This window comes from Mus caroli, unplaced genomic scaffold (genome assembly GCF_978045245.1).
Source record: "Mus caroli unplaced genomic scaffold, Mus_caroli_1 scaffold_5, whole genome shotgun sequence".
In the NCBI taxonomy this organism is placed as follows: domain Eukaryota; kingdom Metazoa; phylum Chordata; class Mammalia; order Rodentia; family Muridae; genus Mus; species Mus caroli.
In genome coordinates, this window is record NW_028227260.1 from 97,728,998 (window position 1) to 97,750,340 (window position 21,343).

General features: G+C 40.3%; 1 protein-coding gene across 1 annotated transcript in view; it reads right to left on the reverse strand.

The window, feature by feature from the left end:
* Mamld1 (mastermind like domain containing 1) overlaps nucleotides 1-21,343 on the reverse strand; it is a 102,968-nt gene that overhangs the window by 42,722 nt on the left and 38,903 nt on the right. The window contains 1 exon segment of the mRNA XM_085838164.1: nucleotides 10,353-10,511. Within this exon segment, the coding sequence (XP_085694290.1) occupies nucleotides 10,353-10,448 (96 nt within the window). The 5' untranslated portion in view covers nucleotides 10,449-10,511.

The window sequence follows — 21,343 nt, forward strand, 5'->3', positions numbered from 1 at the left end:
AAATACAAGCAGTGCATTCCCTATCTTGAGGCCAACCAAGCAAAGGCTTCCAGAGGTTCCTGTAATCTGTGATAACTTCTAGCAAAGGCAGAAGGCCAAGGGAAATTCAGCAACCAGAAGACTAGCTCTGTGCTTTCTTAAGACTTGGGATCCTTTCTGACCTACAACTGTAACTTAGGAAAAGTTTGGCAAAATCCTAAACTCTTATGGCAGTGTTTGAGGGAACTCATGTGTTACTATGATTTCTATTGAATGGAATGTGACATTCTCATCTCAGATAGAATGCGCTATCAAGCCTGAACTGTATTTCCCTCAAGACAGGAAGCTCCAGTGAAGGCCTTCCCTTCCAGAAGCTAGTTGTGCCCCATCAGGTACATCTCCATCTTCCATGCCCTATGGTACAGCTCTATATCAGGAACCTAGTGCAAAGGCAAGTTCACCATGTAGTCCACATTTACTTAATCACCTGGGAAACTCCTCTAGAATTGTCTCTGGGGAAAATCCAGCCAGAGGAAGCAATTGGTGTATCTGATCCTGGTGTGGAAGTACACATATGCAATCTTAGCAGAAGCAAGAGTGTCACAAATTAGAGGCTTGCTTGGGCTGCATAGGAAGTTCAAGACCAGAAGGTAGTGAGACTGTGTCTCAGAAAACATACAAATAGCAAAACACAAATAACTAATATGTCAGAGACAGAGAGTGGAGAGGAGAGGAGGGGAAAGAACAGTAGGAGGAGGAGAAAGAAGAGGGGGGATGGATGAAGAACTGGCAGATTCTGACTATGGTGACTGTAGGTAGCAAAGCCTTTTGGGATATTTAGGAGTCTGTGCTACTTTCAAATGAGCACTCAAACAATAGACAGGATCTATACTGATTCTTAAGCTGGTGGACTTTTTCTAGGCCTTTATAACCAAGTCTTGGCCTTCGTTAAGGTCTCAGCCTCTGTCAGTGCACGCTCTTATTCATGATTCTTGGCTTCCAAAAACAATGCTAACATATAGACAGAGCTCTTCTTAGAATATAAGTTTTGCACATGGGTAAGCAGAATCTCATTGAGGCCAAGTGAGTTAATATACTCATGCAGATAGTGAGTGGTAGAGGATCCTCTGTCATTCAAAACTCTGAGGCTCTATAGTCCAGTATCAGAATGTCAAGAACTCAGAATCCGTGATGGTGACTGTGTGGATACCTCTGCACTAGGTTAGCCTTCCTCAGTTGAACTCAGAGTTTATTCTGGGGCACTGAGGGAATGACAGGTCATTTCAGCTTTATACACCAAGAGAATAAAAACCTGCTGTTTAGCGTGCATTACTGTGTTTCAATTTCCCTATAGGGAATATTATACTTTCCCAGGGCTTTCTAAATTACACATCATAGAATAGCAATGGCCTCAGAGAAGGACGTGCCTTTTTTCAGTTGTACAGGAAGGGAGTTTGGATCATAGGAATTTGCTGAAGTTCCTGGGCCCAACCACTTGATTCCAAAGCCCATTATGCGGCCTTAGGGACCTTGAGGGCTCAGGTGTGCATCTGTATAAACTGTCAAACACTCTTTGAATATTAAAGCTTTGCAGGAAAATGGATGGGTCTTGTGAAAGAGACTTCTGGATATTAAATTTCAATGGTAGAATTCAGCATTGTGAGATGCTAAGAGGTATGGCGAAAGACCCAGAACCTGCAGTATGTTTTGCTACCTATAAAATGGGAGAGTGGGGCTACTATACAACTTTCTTTTAAGGATTCTGTAAACTTAGAAATGTAAAGTTAGCATAGTGCCTGGCATGGTGTAGATACCAAATAAATATTACCTTTCATTCCACTCTTTAAAATTCAAACCCACTCTGGGTGGTCCTAAAATAGAGCTGTTAACATGGGTTACTCAGCAAAATTTGCCATTCAAGGCAGATCTTCCCTTAGTCGTTGGCTGTGCTCCTGGACAGCTGTGTGCAAGACTAACGTTTGTAAGCCAAATCATAATAAAATGCAGCAGGAATTTTCCATTGAAAGAAAATCCTCAGTGCACCCTTTTATGAAGTGAAAACTCCTTCATTTAAATGTATTTTTAAAGAGTGTGCATTTGAGGATATTAGCCAGTCTTGTAATGAATTCTATTTCAGTTTTGACCACAAACATATTATTTCATAGCCCCAAAGGACACAATAAACAAGATTAGGTTATATGAAAATAATAAATTTAGGATGTGTATTTATTTTACTATATGTGTAATGACTATGGTTATATAATTGAAATATATGCCCTCTCTTGTGTGTGTGTGTGTGTGTGTGTGTGTGTGTATGAGAGGAAGAGAGAGAGAGAGAGAGAGAGAGAGAGAGAGAGAGAGAGAGAGAGAGAGAGAGAGAGAGAATGAGATTTACATAGGGTCTCATTCTATAGCTTTAGATGACCTGGGACTCACTATATAGTCTAGCACTGAACTCATGGTCATCCTCCTGCATCAGCCTCATTCCTAAGTGCTGACAGGTCTAAGCCACCATGAAACTTCTGGAAGGGCCCATATAGTGACCAGCTGAATGTCTTATAAACAGAAATATGAACATTGATTCTTTGGGAAAATTAAGCTAAGTTATTGGGGGAAAACACAGGAGATTGGTATTTATCTGTGTACTGCCAGTAATATAGTTTCATGTCAGCTGTAAGGGCAGAGGTAAGTAAGGGCAGAACAACATAAGTTCTTTACATGTCACATGGTCATTAAAAAGAGGATGAACAGTACTTAGCTACTGTGCACTTTGCTGTATAAAGTCATGTATTCAGAAAGCAAGGGTTGGGTGCTGGTGTTCTGTGAATAACCTCCTGTAGATATTTTACATAGGTCAAGTTAATTGTCCACAGTCTTAAAAGGCTTATCCTGCGGGAGGAGGAAAGGCAAGAGTTGTTTAGTTTTTCTGAGGGCCATATGGGCAACTGTAACACTAGAGACCAGCCTCACCTGAAGCTTACGCCAGAAAAAGAGGCATCTAAAGAAAGCCACTGCTTTCCCTATCTATCCACCACAGATAAAGGCTTCCAACAGTATAAGGCAGGGATGACGTGGGCTTCATAACAGACACTCCCACCAGAATGAGAACAAGTTGGGCAGATAAGAACCTGAGTGAGGGAGCTGCAGCTCTAGTGGGTAGATCACAAGCTACATCAGCAAAAAGAACAAGTTCAGAAGATTAAAAATATGGTGGTTTGACAGAGTGTTAAAAAGTGTTACCTTTTCATTTAAGTGAAGGTCAGATGCAGGAAGCAGGCTGCAATAGTAGGGCACAGAACTCTTGGCAGGAGGGCAATAGGCTGGAAGGCCCTGGGGGAGACTCTTGGCCTTAGTAGAGGCAGTTAGTGGGCCTGGCAGGCAATGAGCTGGGAAGTAGCCATGAGCTCTCAAGAGGTCTCACAGGCCATGGGAAGGGGCTTGGGCTCTGTTTTTTTTTTTCCAGTGGGAAGCCATTGTGGGGAAAGGTGAAGCAGAGGAAAGATTGGCTCAATGTTTGTGAAAGCTCTCTCTGGATGTTCATGGGAGGTGAAATGAATGGCATGGGAAGGAAAAGAAACATGGGGCTGAGATCAACTAGGACAAGTGGGTGGGCAGAGAGGAACACATGGCCAGGCATGAGGCCCTGTGATTTTTACCTCAAGTGGGTACTGAGGGTAATATTTATTAAGGCAAACAATGGCTTCTAGAAGAAAAAGAACCACATGCCCAGTGACATGAATCATACTTTATAGAAACTTCTGGAAGGGCCCATAGAGTGACTAGCTGAAACTTTTCAAGCCATGTTGTCCTTGTGACTGCAACTGTGTGGGAAACTCTATGCTAAGGGCTAGGCAGGGCTGTGGGCCAACAGGACTTTATTTACCAAGACAGCCTGTGGGCTACTCGTAGTCCCAGTGCACAGCTTCCCAAGCCCTGATCTGGGGCATGAGTTGAACTTTTTCCCCTGGGAAATACTGTATTTCCAAAGCCCCTTGCTCATGCAGCAGGAAACCCGTGTGGTGCTGGCCTACTGTTCACGAAGGAATGTGCCTACAACCTTTTGGGAGAAGAGCTGCATTATTTTAATCATAATGAAACTTGAGTGACCATTTCTGAACTGTGCAATTTATGTAGCAGTCCCAAATGCTGGGCTTCACCAATACTAATGACACTTATTGCACAACTGTTGGCAACTACTCTGGCTCCAGTGAAAGGAGGGAACAACATCCCCTCCTGGATTCCACTGTGCCTTGCTCTCTCAGCCTTTGTATGCAGTTGGGCAATTTTCATTTTATACAGAGCATCTATCTCTGGCCTTCAAGGGTCTCTATGACAATCTGGCTTAACTGTCACCCCCATCCCAATGGCTCTAAGCAACCTGAAGGGTGCTATGCTGGCTATGCATTTTTTAACCTGTACAACATGCCTCTGAGGGCTAGACTTGTTTCCTCTTCGTCTCTATAGATGAGCTACAGAAAAGTTTCAGTCAGGTGACACTGCATGTTGAAATTACCCTCTGTGGAAAATGGTGTTCTGCAAGTTATCTATCTTGTTCTCCTCCCATTCTCAGTAGAAGGCCTCAAGACAAGCATGTCTCAGAAACTGGTAAGGGCAGTAATTGGTTCAGTGATGTTGGTGTGCACCTACTCTGTACAAAGTGATGTACAAGTGATATTGGTATGAACCTACTATGTACAAGGTGCTTAGCAGCAATTGCAGGAGCAGAAAATCAAGATGTCTCAGGCACATGGTAGGAAAGGAACAAATAGCTTTGGGAAGACAAGGGATGGGGAAACAGTTATGCCTAAACTGACACCTATCAAATTCTCCAGCCTAGGGTATTAGTAAAATCAAGAGGCCTATACTTGCACAGGCTTGCCTGGATTTGGGGGTGCCATAGGCACACATCCCACAAGGTATGGTCCCCAGGGTTACACATTCCCTACAAATGTCATTCTGAGCATAGTTGGGCTCTTCTTTGGTTCATGCTCTGGAGGAATACAACTGATTTGCCCTTTATGCCTGTAGTGGCTCTACTTCCAGATACCTGTTACCTTGAGCCTAATATCATGGATTTTGCAGGGAGCAGCTGTGTAGGAATCCAAACAAGGCCACTGTGTGCTCCCATCAGTTCAGAGGCAGGCAGTGAGATTCCACATGCCTGTGAAAGCCAGCTGACAAATGGAGTTTTGTACCCAGCATCTTCCACTTATAACAGGCTGATTTGTAGGTCACTGATTTGCCCAGCCAGGACTCAAATGCAGAGCCCAGTAGTGTTTTTCAAACTGAGAGTAGCTCAGCCCTTGCAGAAAAGAGCAGTCTGCAGGCAACGCCTGTGCCTGGCTTCCCTCCCTGGTTGGGTGTTAGTATCAGGAAAGGGCCCTTGCTGCAGAAGGAGGAGAAGGGGGGCAGGCAAAGGGAGCGAACAGCTGCGTGCTCCATGGGGAGGATCCCCAAAATAGCAAGGCACATACGCACTGCAGGCCTTGACCCAGAATGCTGAGAGTTGCACTATAAATCCAGCTCTTCTCTGTGCAACTGGGCTGCCAATGAGAGACTATAGTCATCCTTAGGGCTCCTCTGTATTCCAAACTGAGCTCCAAGGACATATTGTCCCTTCCCTTTCTGATAGAGAAAAATAATTGTGAGCCAGTGCTAATCTCTGTTTGCTAAAGAGGTGCCAAGACCAGTCGTAGCCTGTGTACTTTAGGACAAGTCTGCATTTCTGTCTTACTCAGAGATCCTGATGTGGGCAGAAAGCACCTCTCAAAGCCACTTGGCCATTGTGGAAACTGAGGGGCCTGAAGCTCAAGTTAAGAAGTCCAAAAAACCAAAGCAACAAAAAAGAAGTCCATAAGTGGTGGGGCCTTCTCTTAAGCATGCCTGGATCTCAGTAGTGCAGCTCACATACTTAGGATCCTCTTTTTGGGGGACACAGTTGTATCTGTAAGCAGGCCTCTAGCCTACATAAAGTAGAGAATATTGGCAAAGACATCAACCCTTGAACCTTGAGATTTCAGAGTCACTTCAATTTCTAACTTCCTGCCTCCTCGTGGAACTCTAAAGCAGCTTGGTTTTCTGCCAGGATGACTGTGCTGGACAGAGAGCTAAATGGAACCACCACAAATGCAATAAAGATACTATCCACTCTTCTGTTTATGCCACTGGACTGAAAGCATCAGGACACCTGAGATTCTGTTTTGTCCAGTGCTCTGTTCTGAAAACCCAAGGCTGAATGTGATGGGCAGAGGACCCTGAGGATATTGGAGCCTCTAATCCAGGCATAAGAAGCAATAAATTGGGCAGAACATCAGATTCACTCCTCCTGGTTTCAAGCTACATCATAGAATAAACTTGCTCTCAGTGAAGGAAGACTAAAGTCTTGGATTCCAGAATCTAGCCTAGAGCTGTGTACATACAAGGGATTGGGCTCTGGGATTGTGATATGATGCCCAACATAGACAGGCCCTTATAAATCATATTCATACTCTCAGAATTCAAGATGAAGGTAACTTTCTGAGATCTTCTTCCTGATTTCAGTACTCTTTGTTTAAAGAACAGAACAGAGCTCCGAGGTTGTTGGGCACAGACCCTGACCCGAATTACATGACACAGAGGAGGTGGAAAGTGCCTCCTACTGGCATTTAAAGGAAATAGTGTCACATGGAACTAGGGGCAATATTATTTAAGTGATTCAAAACCCACATACTCTTTATGGGGTGGGGGTATGTGTTCTCTTCCCAGAATTCTGTTCCCTACTTTTAATTAAAGGTGAGAAGACAGATTGGAGTTGGTTTGGGTCATTCTGTAGGGGCAGAGCACACTTAGTACTATTCACTGGGAACTGTTGATAAAAAACTCTCCACCCTCTCACTAGCCATTCTCTACAAGGTACTATGTTCCTCTGGCCTTATTATTTTGTCCATAAAGAAAGTGATAAGAATATCCTCTCTTTGAGCCAAAGAGTATTTGGCAAGCTTATAACATGTATGGGGCATGCCAACTCATTGTAATCTATAGAGTAACTCTACCACAAGCCCAAGGCTCCTGAACAGAGCTGATGAACAGAGAGTACATGTTATTTTCTTCCACCAAATTTTCCATTTAGTGACCATAGCTTCCCCATTTCTAGAATACTTACAAGAGTTAATGCTATTTATTTTGGCAGTAATGGGGACTGAATCTGGAGCCTTGTGCATGCCAAGTAAGCACTGTGCCCACTGAGCTATATCCCCAGGCTAACTCTTCCATTTTGTCCAGAAACTGCTGTAGAAATGGAATAGGTATAGACAGAGGCAGAGATGACATATGACTTGAACACTGAGTCCTTGTCCCATGAGGCTCTGGAGCACTCAATGCCTTTGAGCTCTTCAATCACCCCACTGGATCAGTAAATGAAGTCCAGTCTTAACTTCAAAGGAGAGGACATGATGTTCTACATGTTGACCCCATATGCTAACCTTGGATAGATGGCCAAATGTTGCCAAAAGAAAACCTGTCCTGTGCCACAGCAGCCATTAAGTAATCATGGTACTAGATGAATAGCAATGCCGAAAAGGAACTTGAATCTCTATGTCTCTTTACAATTTGCTTTGTAATGTGTACTCAGCATTTTGTGTTTCAAAACAAGCTTTCAGTCTAAGAGGCAGCAGAGTTTGGTGCTCTGAAATCGGCCTGTTATTAATTTATGACTTTGGTCAAGATGCTTAACCTATCTGAGGTTCAGTTTGCTTATGGTAATGACTTCTTAGGGTCTGACTCTCCAAAAGCTTCACTTAGTGCTAACATTTAGTGAATGCTGAAATCAACCTGGCTATTCTTGCTCTAGGTTCATCTGAAGTTTGGTTTCTAGAGGGCAGTGGATGAACATTGGTAGCCATTTAGGAGCAGGTGTAAGACTAGAAACATTAGGGTCCTGGACCATGGTCTTAGGCTGAAAATATGTCACTTCAAATTCAAATCTTTTTTCAAGGGAGCTCTCAGTTGTTTCCATAAAAATTCCAGAGCAATTAAAAGGTTGCCTTTTAGTGTCACACACCTATAATTCAAGCACTCAGGAGACTGAGGCAGGAAGATCAAAAGTTTCGGACCAGCCTAGTGTACAGAGGGGGATCCTGCCTCTACACAGATAAATCTCTTCTCTCAGACTGATAGAATTTTATTTCGTTATTTTAATATGATACAGATTTTTCTGTTAGCTGGATTTTCAACCTACTGAAAAAGAAACTAATTAAGGTTACTTCCCAGAGCAGATGTCTATGTTCAGGAGGCATTCAGGATGCACTCAGGTGACACAAACACTGTGCTTCCAGACTCATGTGGTTTCTTGGGACCAGGGGGCAGTATTAGCACTGGATGTCATTAAACCTCAGAAAGATGGCCAACAATCGGAGCATCTGAAATCCAGCTAAGCCACACCCTGGAAATGCAAGGTCAGTTACTACTAAGGACAGCCTTCTGCAATGAGTGTTGGAATCCCTGCAGCAACTTCCTTGGGCAGTAGGTTTTTGTTGAACACACAGGATATGTTGGTATTAATCTGTCAATGTCTGACTCTTACTTCTCTAGAACCCTGCTGTTCAGATCCTCAGCGTCTGCAGCCAAGTTGGAGGCTAACATTAGGTAACTTACTGAGGCTACAGGGATTGACTGGCCACCACAACCCAGCTGTTCTCATACCACAAGAGCTTCCCTGGATGCTTACAGACAGGAGCAGTGGTGCTTATCAGGCACTGGAGAGTGGGTGCTCTCAATGCTATCCCTTTTGGACATATCCCATATGTGCCTTCTAAGAGGGCAGATGCAGTTTCAGCTGTGAAGAAGGCTCATCTGAGGGACCTGCTTTCAGAAACTCAGGTATATTTTTGGACCCCTTCAACTGGGGCAAATCGTTGGTCTTCTAGGTCAGCTTGGTATTTCAAAAATAGCCAGGTCACTCCGAACCAAGAGTAGAGAATGAGCTGTGCCATGGAGGATGTGGAAGAGGAGGAGGAGGAGGAGGAAGCAGAGGAAGAGGAGGAGGAGGAGGAAGAGCTGATTTTGATCAAGTGCAAGGTGTGACTCTAAAGCAATGAATGTGCATTTTTGCAAGGCTTATAAAGTGTACTAGAGGGCATTTGCTATAAGATCCCAAGCCAGAAAATGGCATGAGCCATGATAGCTGCTGCACAGTGAGACCTGTTCCAAGGACAGGGATCCCTAGACGGCATGCAAATGACTTACACAGGTGGAAACAAAACATTACTTACCAGACACATTTTATTTTTATTAGAGTGTCTGGACAGTGAGTAAGTCATAGGTAAGCCTCCTTCCTGTCCCTATAGCCCACCCACATTTGTGCCCAAGTGGATTGGAAAAAGGAAGACTTTAAAATCAAGCCTAAACTGACTATGGACTCTGGAGACATCCTAGATCAAAGGGAAGTCTGAAATATAAAGGAATGTTACAAGGGAGATTTTCTTTGGGAAATGCCTCAACTGGTGGCTGGAAATTTGGAAAACAAGTCATATGGGCCAACCAATTGACCTGTCTCTCTCTCTGCCCAACCCACTGGACTGCCTGTCCTTGTGAATGCTGTGATACTCTAGACACCAAAGGTTTTAAAGGTTATGTGCTCCACTTAATAGCCTATCCTCAATACATTTTTGACAATGAAGAAATAAAGAAAACCATGACTGAATCACTCACACATGTACACATAACAGCTTTCAGAAGATGAACAAAACACATTGCCCTGGGAACTGGGGAAGACCTGTCTCCCAGTCATGTGAACTGACATTACCTCAGAGCTCAGGGCTCAGCTCCATGAACAGGAAGGAAACAGATCCATGGCTCTATAGGAACTATTTCCCCTCTGCTCTATTACATTCAGAGATTAGGCAAGCCACTCCTCTGTGGGCTAATAACCAGAAATAACAGCCATTGTGTTTGCTGTAGCTCCTGCTAACCTAATCTTAATACACTGGTGATGTTGCAGGCACCAACTATAAACTTAAGCTTACTATCATGCTTGTCCTTAAAACTAGCACTGGAATCCCTAAACCTGAGTTCCAAACACTTAGATGATGGCTAGATTCCTAGAGAGGAAAGCACAGATGTGTTAAATGGCTTTAAGAAAAGATACCAGGGCCAGAGTTAAGTAGGAATCTTTTTGTATGCCTAGTTTCTTACTGTTTTGTTTTGTTGTTGTTTTGTTTTGTTTTCTAGGAACCTAAAGGGTCTGAGGTGGTTCATTTTCTGTATTAAATTTCCTTGTATTTTCAATTGATTTCCAACACCAAATTTGTACAAAGGATTTCAACAACACATCTTATGTTCAAATTTAAGGTTAGAAGCATTCAACACCACCCTCCCCCCACAGCCCATTTTCTGACCGATTCCTGGAGCTTTCTGGTCTCCTGACGATTTCCCACCATGTTGAAATGGGGAAGCATGCTCTCGATTACAAGCCGACTTTTCCAGTCATCCATTGTTTGACCTGCAATTTTATTCTTGACTCTCCAAGGCGTTTTCCAAACGACCTAGACACAGGGCTTAAGGAGACAAAAAAATACACTGTCTTTCAGATATTAAGATGAGACCATTGACCCCATGATTCAGAGACTTTCAATTCTGAAGGCAGGCTTATGGTATCTGCCTCATTCATCTTCCTGTCTCTCCTCCCACCATACCAACCTCATAGTCAACCCCACCCCCAGGGATGAGGAGTACTTCCATGAACCAGTTTGTCCAGGATAAAATGGCCATCCATGGCCATGAAACAAACAAATTGTGCTGAAAAACATAGGAGAGTGTGGAGAAGAGGCCTGATGAGACTAAAATGGCACTGGACATACAGATGGGCAAAGTGAGTTCTCGGTCTAGCTTTGTTTTTGTGTAAGACTCATAGAGGGCTCTCCTATGTTCTGAGATATAGTCCCCTTTGGTGAAAAACATGTAGACTGAATCAAAATGATGGCTTAGTGGCTCTTTAACTTGACTATAACCAGCCTTCACGGCATGTGATAACTCTGGCTAGATCAATACCCATCCAAGTGAACAGACCAACAGTTCCAATCGTGACTGACATGGGAAAGAAGGAATGGATGCTGAAAGGAGCTCCAGAAGCCCTGGTGCACTGGTTGAGAGGACATCAAATGCGCTACTCCAGCACATCATGCATGGGTAAGAACACACATGTAAACCCAAGCAAAGCAGTTGTCTGATTTTCAGAAGCTACACACAAAGTCAGAACTATATTAAGGTATTCAAATATGGGGTTAGATTTTCTCATTGTGGTGTCCCTTTTCTGTACAGTACCAGGCATTAAAATCTTGATGTTAGGAAAGTCAGAGAGCACTTTCCCCCATTTTCCCACTGAGTGAAAACAAAATCTTTGTCATGTTATATAAAACAAACATTAGAGGATCCTGTAAGGTAGAGAGAATATAAATAGTCTAGGGACCTTGGGATATGATGAGTTCTCTAGGATTTCTTTTGCTTCAAATATTTTACTAGATTTAGAGCCAAAGAAATCAGCGACTTCAAATGCCAATGGTCACACACACACACAAAAAGTGCCCCAACAAAGGTTTTCTTTTTCTAGTCATAGGACCAAGAAAGAGACTTTTGAGACTGAGAACCTTAAGACAAAACTGTTCTAATCCAGATAACCACCAGAAAAGATATTTCAGTCCCATCCCATTCCACCAGCAAAGACCAAGTGCGGATCTCACTGTATTCCTCCTTGGGAGTAATGAGACACGGATCTCAGTTCCACTGGAGGGATAACAGCAGATGCTTCATGAGAACTTGGATGTCACGTGCTTGCCTAGTAGTAATGTGGGTCCCAACCTCCTTTACATCAAAGAAACTTTCTAGAAAACTTGGACTTTTATATTGCTGGGTAAAAGAAAAATGCTATCCTCCTTTCCTGCCAAGTCAATCGAAACAGAAGATTTCAATAAGAGCTAGTTTTAAATATTAAAAATATCCTATTTTAGCAAAAAGGCACTTGGCCCAAGACCAAAAGATCTAAAATGAAGTGAAAAAATATTAATGGATGTGTCACCAAGATTATGAAGATGTTGCAATTACCTGACTAGAATTTAAAAACAGTAATCATTTAAATGCTTTCACAAGAAACAGAATATTTTAAACAAAAGCAAGCAAACAAACAAACAAGCATACAAAAACAGAGACAATCCCAGGAAATTGTAATACTAGAACCAGAAACCACAGTAACTTAAGTAAATTTAGTGGATGGAACCAAGAGAAGAATGAGAAGAACAGCTGATGACTTGTACCCTTTCAGTACAACTTCTGCATGTGAAGACAAAGACTGGGAAAGTGTGACAGAAAAATGATACTCCTACCTATAGGAGATAACTAGCTTCAATGATGGCAAATAATTTGCTCAGAAGCCACAGCAGTCACAAGGAACTAATGCACCAATTCTCAAATGTGGGAGAGAGCTTCAGCACAAAATCTTAGTGAAAATGTTTCAGATGTAGAGGGGGAATCTTGGTATTCTTAGATAAATGGAAAACAATGAAATTAAACAACAACACACCTTTACTAAGATAATAATTAAAGGGAGTTCTCCAAACAAAACAATTGAAGAAGCAATGCTGGTATTAGCAAGGAAGAAAGAACAATGTAGAGAAAAAAAAACAATATGGCTAAATAAAATAGATTTTCCTTCATATTTAAATTTCCTAAATAAGTTGATGGTTGAATTACCAATTATAATATTGTCTAATATAGTTCTAAATATTTAGGAAAGACATATTTAACACAAGACATATTTAACACAATTTACATTATAAATAAAAGTAAAAGTGTAGAAAGAAATGCAAGGTTTTTCTACTTCATTAAAAGTAGTAAAATGTTGACAATGGTTGTACATTTTAAATTACAAACATACATACACACAGGATACAGAGTACAAACACAACAAATAGATATTATACTTGAATCCAATATTATTCTAAACAAATCACTCAAGTAATCCATAGAAAGAGGAAAAAGAAAAAAATGAACAAACCTCATGGGGAATAAAAAGAAAACATATAAGTGGGTAGGAATAAACACTAATATCATCAAGTATGTTAAACAATGACTTAAGAGTTTGCCAAATAAGATAAAAACCATCACTTAATAACATAGTATTTCAATATGTTTGCTCAAATATAATAATTTAAGGAGATTTAAAGTGAAGGAAAAGAAACATGCACATGGACACCCAGTTCTCTCAGATCATTTCTTGAAACTAATTTTTATTCAATGTATATTTCTGCCATCTTTGTAAAAAAAATCATGGAAGTGTGGTTCCATGAATTTATACCTGGTTCCTCAACTCTATGTCAGTGATCTATGTGTCTGCTTTTGTGTCAGCCAGTAATATGCTGTTTTCTTTACCACATATCTGTAGAATAATTTGAAATCATTCATGGCAATACCTCCCACAGGATTGTTTTCGTCATTGTTGTTTAGGTTTGCTATGGCTACCCTGGGTATTTTGTCCTTCTACATAAAAATTTGGAGTGTTTCTGTCTGTGAATTAATGGTATAGGAATTTTGATTTGGGATGATGGCATTGAATCAATAGATTGCTCTTGACAAGATGATCTTTTCACAACATTAATTCTTCCAGCCTGTGAGCATAGAGTATTTTTCCATCTTCTAGTGTCTCTTTAATGTCTTAAGATTTGCATTATGGAGGTCTTTAATCTTTTTAGTCAAGTTTGCTTACAAATATTTTGGGTGACTTTTGTGAATGGGATTGATTGCCTCACTTTTTCAGTCTGTTTGTCATTAGTATACCGGAAGGTTGCTTATTTTTGTGTGTCGATTTGGCATCTCACCACTTTGCCTAAATTAACTATCTCTATGAGTCTTTTTGGAGTCTTAGGGTCTCCTGTATGTAGAATCATCATCTGAAAATAGGGATGCCTTGATTTATTCCCCTATTTGTAGCCCTTTAAATTCCTTCTTTTATCTCAGTGTAGCTATAGCTTCAAGCACCATGTTAATAGAGGGAGAGAGTGTGGGCTGCCTTGCCTTATTCCTGATCTCAGCGGGAACTCTTCAGCTGTTTTTCTCCATTGAGCATGACATTGGCTATATGTTTGATGTATGTAGCCTTTATTATATTGAGAAATGCTTCCTCATTCTCTAGCCTCTCCATGCCTTCTCATTTACACAATGTTGGTTTTTGTTAAAGAATTTTTCTATGTCCTTTGAGATGATTGGATGATTTCTGCCTTTCATTCGTTTAAATGATTAATTACACTTATTGATATATGTATGACGAACCATCCCTGAATTCATAGAATGAAGCCAAATTAGTCATGATGAATGATCTTTTAAATATGATATTGAATTCAATTTGCCAGTATTTTATTGAGAATTTTCTCATCTTTATCTATCAGGAAGAAGAGCAGCCTGCAATTTATTTATTTATTTATTTATTTGTGCAATAACTTCATCTGTTTTGCAGATCATCAGGATAATATTGGTTTTGTAATAGAAAAAAAAAGAAAGGAAGTTTTTCTTTCTCTGTATTTCATGGGATAATTTGATTAGTTCTTTACAATTCTGGTAGAATTCTGCTATGAATTCATCTGGTTCAGGGCCATTTTTTTATTTGAGAGACTTTTTATTCTAGCTTCAATATCATCACTGTTTATAGATGTTCGAATTATTTATTTCATTTTGGTACGTCACAGGACATCGTTATCAATCCCCTCATTTCAGGCTCTGGGCATACCATGGAAGAAGCAGAAATAAAATAATACACAGAAGATAGGGGAAGGTGATATGAAATCTGTCTTCTGGACATGATATGACTATCAAACCCTTGAACTCACAGCAGCTTTTGTTACCTGTACAAGACATGTACAAGATCAGCCCAGGTCAAATTCTGCCATAGATGGGGAAGATAATCTCCAAATCCATGCCATACTGAGGCGTTATTGACAGTAGATAGTTGTTGGGTGGAGAAGGAATCACTGTTTTATGAGGAACTGGCTAGCTATGTACTATCCATGCTCAAGTGTATGACACCACCCACACTCATGCGTACATAGGCAGCACTAATCAGATTTAGTAGGTTAAGAAGAACATAGGAAGTTTGGAGGGAGACATATTGGGAGAATATAGGGGTAGTTGGAAGAGGGAAATGAGGAATGGATATGATCATATTTATTGTATACATGCATTAAACTTTAAATAATAAAAATTCATATAAAAGAAATTAATTATGCAAATATGAATTAAAATGAGATCAAGACCATTTCAATGACAAAAAGACATCTTCCAAACAACAGAGCTGAAAAACATAGGATGTACAAATGAACTAAAAGAATGACTTATAAAAATGTAAAAGTATTGAAATAATACATGACATTTTCTATTACTATAATGGAATCAAATTAGAAAACAAAAGAAAAAAGATAAATATTTTTTAAAACACTTAGAAACAAAAGCACTAGCTTAAAATTGTGTCTGAAGTTTGAAGAAAAGAAATTAAATATGCTGAAGTTAATGAAAATGAAAGCACAACTTCTCAGAGTTGTGGTCCATTACTAAAGCTGTTCTAAGAGGAGTCATAACACTAAATGCTTCCATTAAAAGTAAGGGGGGGATGTTAAGTTTTGAAAAAGAACATAAAAACTCAAATACACACAGAAGGAAATAGTAAAAAGTTTAAAATAAATTATGCTGAAAACAAAAACCAAGAGATAAGGCCAATGCGAAAAGATAGGTTTGACAAAGTTAGTAAAATTGCTGAAACTGAAAACTAAAAATTACAACGAATGAAAAAGGAATTATTACTACACACTCTGCAGATTAGAAAACACTATTTTACATATTAAATTTGCAAATCTTTTAAAAAATGGAGCAATTTTCCTAAGGTACAAATGGTCAAATTACCCAATATTAAAAACTCTATCATTTTAATTCCCCAAAACTCTATAATTTTAATTCTAAAAGGGGAATCATAATTGTTAATACCCAGGATGTGAAACTTTGAAGGGGCTGAAATGTGCCTTAGTGATAGAGAGCTCTTTTAGCATATGGGAGCCCCTGGGTTCAGCCTGTGAATGCTACCTCCAATCCCTGTTCCCAGTACAGCAAAAGGAAGATTCTGGGCTCAGATAGTCTCAAATGATGAATGATCTTTTTGCTGTGATAGTTAACTCAGTTTGCCAGCATTTTATTGAAAATGTTTGCATCTTGTCTGTTAGGAAGATCAGCTTGTAATTTTCTTTTCTATGTGGTACTGAAACAGAGCTATTATCAACTCTATATGAGCATGGCCTCTTTCAGGGAATACTTGCTGGGTTGTTGGATTATCTTCATAGCATAGACACAGACTGTTCAGACAGAAAATTGCAGAACAATGTACATAGAACAATTCTAAAAAACATTTTAACCACTTAAAAAGGGAAATACCATCACAAGCTAACTTGCTTTGCACTAGGCATATAATGCTGGGGTGTTATCTGCTATAGTAACAGAAAAAGATGCAAAACAAAAACCCCATCCATTTTGAATGCTCTAGATAACATTGCATGTACATGAGTTTTCTGCCTTTATAAAACATTTAGTGACAACGCCACATGCTGGGAAAGATGTGGAGGAATGCCATTCATCCATGGTTAGTGGACCTTTGTAATGGTGCTCCCACTCTTAAGAAAAAAAAAAAAGAAAGAAACATGTAAATAAATACCAGCAACTATATTCCTGGATGTTTATCTAGACACATGAAAATGAAAGTCTGTAACAAAGTAACATAAGGGATATATATATATATATATATATATATATATATATATATATAATTTTATTGATTTTGATATTGTATGACTGCTAGAGAACATGTACTTCAAGGGATACTGTGTGAGGGGTAAAGGGGGCTTCTCTCTATTGTGTTTACAGTTTACATCGACTCTAATAATTTCCCAGTAAGAAGCTGACCGTTACTTAAAAAGAATTCAGCCTCCAGATCCAGGACTTATTGGTTCCTTGTGTTGCCTCTGAGACATTTCTTCCAGGGCATTCTTGCTTCAAACAGTTTATAGATGTCTGTATCTCTCTTCCTATTTAAAACAAATCAACAATCATTTCCTCTTCAGCCTTTCCTGGATGTATTAGAAACCAAACCTGAGGCCTTAACTGGGATATCTATCAAATACTAAGGTCAAAATGGTATATATTATACACAGTGCATGCAAATGAGGAAGAGAGAAAGAGCCTTCCATTAGTGGAGATGCAGCCATTAAGCCTGCACAACAGAAACTCAGCACTTTCAGTCTGTAGGGGATAGAGATTTGGTTATTTCAGGTCTAGTAACACAAAACCAAAGGACACCATACATTCAAGCTAAAGAAAATAATCATTAAGACAAAAACAAAAAACAAAATAAAAACCAGAAAAAATCTCCAAAGGCCTTCAAAAGACACCATTCTATTGATTTCATGTTCTCCAAATCCAACAGAAAGAGAACAAGTTTAGGTAGGGGTAATAACTAGAGCTTTCTGAACAAAAATCTTGACTCTGTATCTTGAAGCAGTGGTCTACGCCTTCATTCCCACAACTATCCTGCTTGAGTACTGGCAGGGCCAGGACTGAGGAGAAAGAGAGGAAAGAGCTGTATAACTGGCTGGCTGGCAGCATGTAGACTAAAAGGCCGAGGCTACTATTCTCCAGACTTTCAACATGGATGGTCGAAAGAAAAAGAGCTGAAGATAGGAAGAAAATGCTTCCCCAGAAACCTACTATCTTTCTATTGTCACAAGCCTCAGTCCATCCTGTGCTCCAGGACACTGGTTGACTGGTCCTAATCATTATCTGAACTAACAATCTGGGGCATAGATCAAAGAGGATATCTTAGTCAAGAGAACTAAACCTAGGGGGTACAGGAAGAACTCGATGTTTGGAGGGGCTCCCTCTTATTCCCCTTGCCTTGACTGGAAGTTATTTGATATTCCAGTCCTCTTCCAGAGAGGAGTCAAGTCTTTGATGTGTCAGTAGCCCTACCTTTCTAATGCTGCAACCCTTTAAATACAGGTTCTCATGTTGTTGTGATGCCCAATCATAAAATTATTTTGTTGCTACTTCATAACTGTAATTTTGCCATAACTGTAATATTATCCACTGTTATGGATCATACTATAAAGGTCAGTGTTTTCAGATGGTCTTAGCAATGCTTATGAAAGGGTCATTCACCCTCTGAGAAGTTGTGACCCACAGGTTGAGAACTGCTGTGCTAGAGTGTTCATGCTTACAGTACGGTCTCAGGAACTACGTGCCGAATGGATCTGCAAGGTGCGCTCAAGCTTAGATGACAAGCTTCCCTAGAACCATTCTCAGGACTTTAGTTACTTGGTCAAGAGCTTCAGTGATTGTTGTACTGGAGCCCAAGTAAGCTTAGCAATGCATAATGTTATTCAACATTTCTGTGCATTTGAATAGGCTGTTTTGACACTGTGCAAGAGCTGCAAGGCATATAATTACAGTTCTGTGCTAATAAACATGTTAATATTGGAAAATGTCACTTTTCACTTTGAAAAGTTTAATTTAACAACTACATATGGGCCTGGGGATGTAGCTTAGTAGAGTACCTGCCCAGTGTGCACAAAGCCCAAGGTGGGATTTAATCCCCCACATTGCATAAAACATATATGGTAGCACATGCCTGAAATCGTGGTATCTGGGAAGATGGTCAGAAGTTTATTATTATTATTATTATTATTATTATTAGATATTTTCTTTATATACATTTCAAATGCTATCCCGAAAGTTTCCTATACCCTCCCTCTGCCCTGCTCCCCTACCCACCCACTCCCACTTCTTGGCCCTGGCATTCCCCTGTACTGGGGCATATAAAGTTTGCAATACCAAGAGGCCTCTCTTCCCAGTGATGGCTGACTAGGCTATCTTCTGCTACAATCAGAAGTTTAAGGTCATCCTGACTACATAGCTAGCTTGAGGCCAGCCTAGTATTCATGTAACCTTGTCTCAAAGAAAACAAACAAACAAATCTAAAAATCTAAAGCTGATGCCAAGAAATTGGAAAGCTCTCAGGCTGTTGCTGGATGTGGAAAGGCGAACAGCTAGACAGAGAATGTGAGAGTAGCCATAGAATGCAGAAACTCTACTCAAAGTTTGGGACCCAGATATTACTAGAGGTACTATGCATAAAAGCTCCAAATTTTCACTGAGGTGTGTGGCTAGACCAAATGTAGAGAGAGTATCTACCTAAGGCAATATTACTCGATATTAGACAAGAATGGATTGGCAAGAGCTACACAGATGTCCCTCAGAACCATTGAGCCAAGGAAGGGACCATATGGTGTGTAACTCTATTTCTGTTTTCTTCCTTCCTTATTTCTTCCCTCCCTCCCTTCCTTCCTTGCTACTCTTCTTTCTCTCTGTCTTTCTGTCTCTCTCTGTCTCCCTTCCTTCCTCCTTCCCTCCCTCCCTCTCTCCCTCCCCCTCTCTTTCTTTCAATTTTTGGGTTTGTAATATAAATACAACATTTCCTCCTTACCTTTCCTCTCTCCATATACTCCCATACATCCCTCTTTATTCTCTTTCAAATCCATGGCCTTTTATTTTTATTAACACACACGCACACATGCACGCATGCACGCACACACATACACACACACACACTTCTAAATATATAAATATAACCTACTCCATTTATATAATGTTACTTGTGTGTGTGTGTATATATATATATATATATATATGTGTGTGTGTGTGTGTGTGTGTGTGTGTGTGTGTTCAGGGATAAACATTTGTTTTTGTTTGTTTACTTATTTTGTTTTTAGGTGTAGATTTTATGATAGGGTTCCTTTGTGTAGCCCTGGCTGTCCTGCAACTCTGTAGATCAGACTGGCCTTGAACTCACAGAGATCCACCTGCCTCTGCCTTCCCAGTGCTGGGAATAAAAGTGTGTGCCACCACTACCTGGCTTCCAATTGTTATTTTTAAAGATTTATTTGTTTTTATTCTTAGTGTCTGTGTTTTGCCTCCAAGAATGTGTACCATGTGCATGCCTGGTGCCTGCAGAACCAGAAGAGGTGGTCAGATCTACAGAATCAGTTAGAGATGATTGCAAGTACATGTGGGTGCTCTGCCAGATCCTCTGCTAGAACAGCCAAGTCACCTCTCCAGCCCACTGTGATTCCAGTTGTATGAAATGCCCAGAACAGGCAAATCCATAAACATGTAAGGGTTGCCTGTAGGATGGATTACTGACAAGTACAGGTTTCTTCTGAGGAAACTGTTCTGGAGTTGTGGGAATGATTGTCTGTCTCTGAATACACTAAAACAGAGTAACATACTTTCAATGAATACATTTATGTACAATTGTGTCCTGATAAAGTTGCTTTTATCAAGTTCAATTTATTATCACTCCTTACTCCCATTCAGGATTTTAGAAGGCTGTTCTTTGTAAAGAAAGGATTAGACAACATTTTGAAGGGTTTTGGAGTAAATGAGTGTTTATACCCTTCACATCAAGGCACATTGACTCCCTTTGAACCTGGATATTGTCATGCATTTGCTCATTATTTGGCTGCTGAGACCACTGTGCTGGAAAACCTTTTTTTGGTGGCTAGGTGACCATGGAGTCACTTGCAAAACTGAGGCAGGATACTAGCAGACACCTGTCACTGCTACTTTAAACAGTGCTGCTGCTATTTCACAGGGAACCCCAATGTCTGCACATTGGCTTTCAGGATTTCTTCATACCACCCAAGTTAAAAATGCACACTCCTCCGGTGTGAAGTGTCACTCAGTAATAAATCAGGTCAATACTGAAGCTTGCTGGCAAATACAATTACTTCCCGGTCCCACCCTTTGGGCTCAGACTGAACAATTCTGCTTCAAAGAGCCAGAAATTGTATAAACCACCAAGTTCACTGAGAGCAAGTGTCTCCAGCTGGCCATGATGGGAAAACTTACTTGACTCTAAAACTAAACAACACATGGTGACCACTCATCATGGCAAGCAGAGAACAGAGTTTTCTGGAATTTGGGAACAGCAAGAAATGAGGGCTGACTAAGTGTATTATTGCAGTGACAATAACGCTGACATTGCCACACTCTCTACACTAGCAGACCTAGCCTTCAAAGAAATACAAAGTGGAAGTTTTCCAAAGCCACATTTCTTTAAAACTGAAAGCAGTCATAGGATATGGCTCCCATTACCCTCTTCTGTCATACACTTTCAGATATGCAATAGATCTTCAATTGGAACTGGTAATACATACTAGAGGGTCTGGCAATGTATGAGCTTGTTTCCATTGCAATTAATGTTCATTTACTTAGTTCTTCTAAGCTTTTCCATAGCTGGTTATCACAGTTT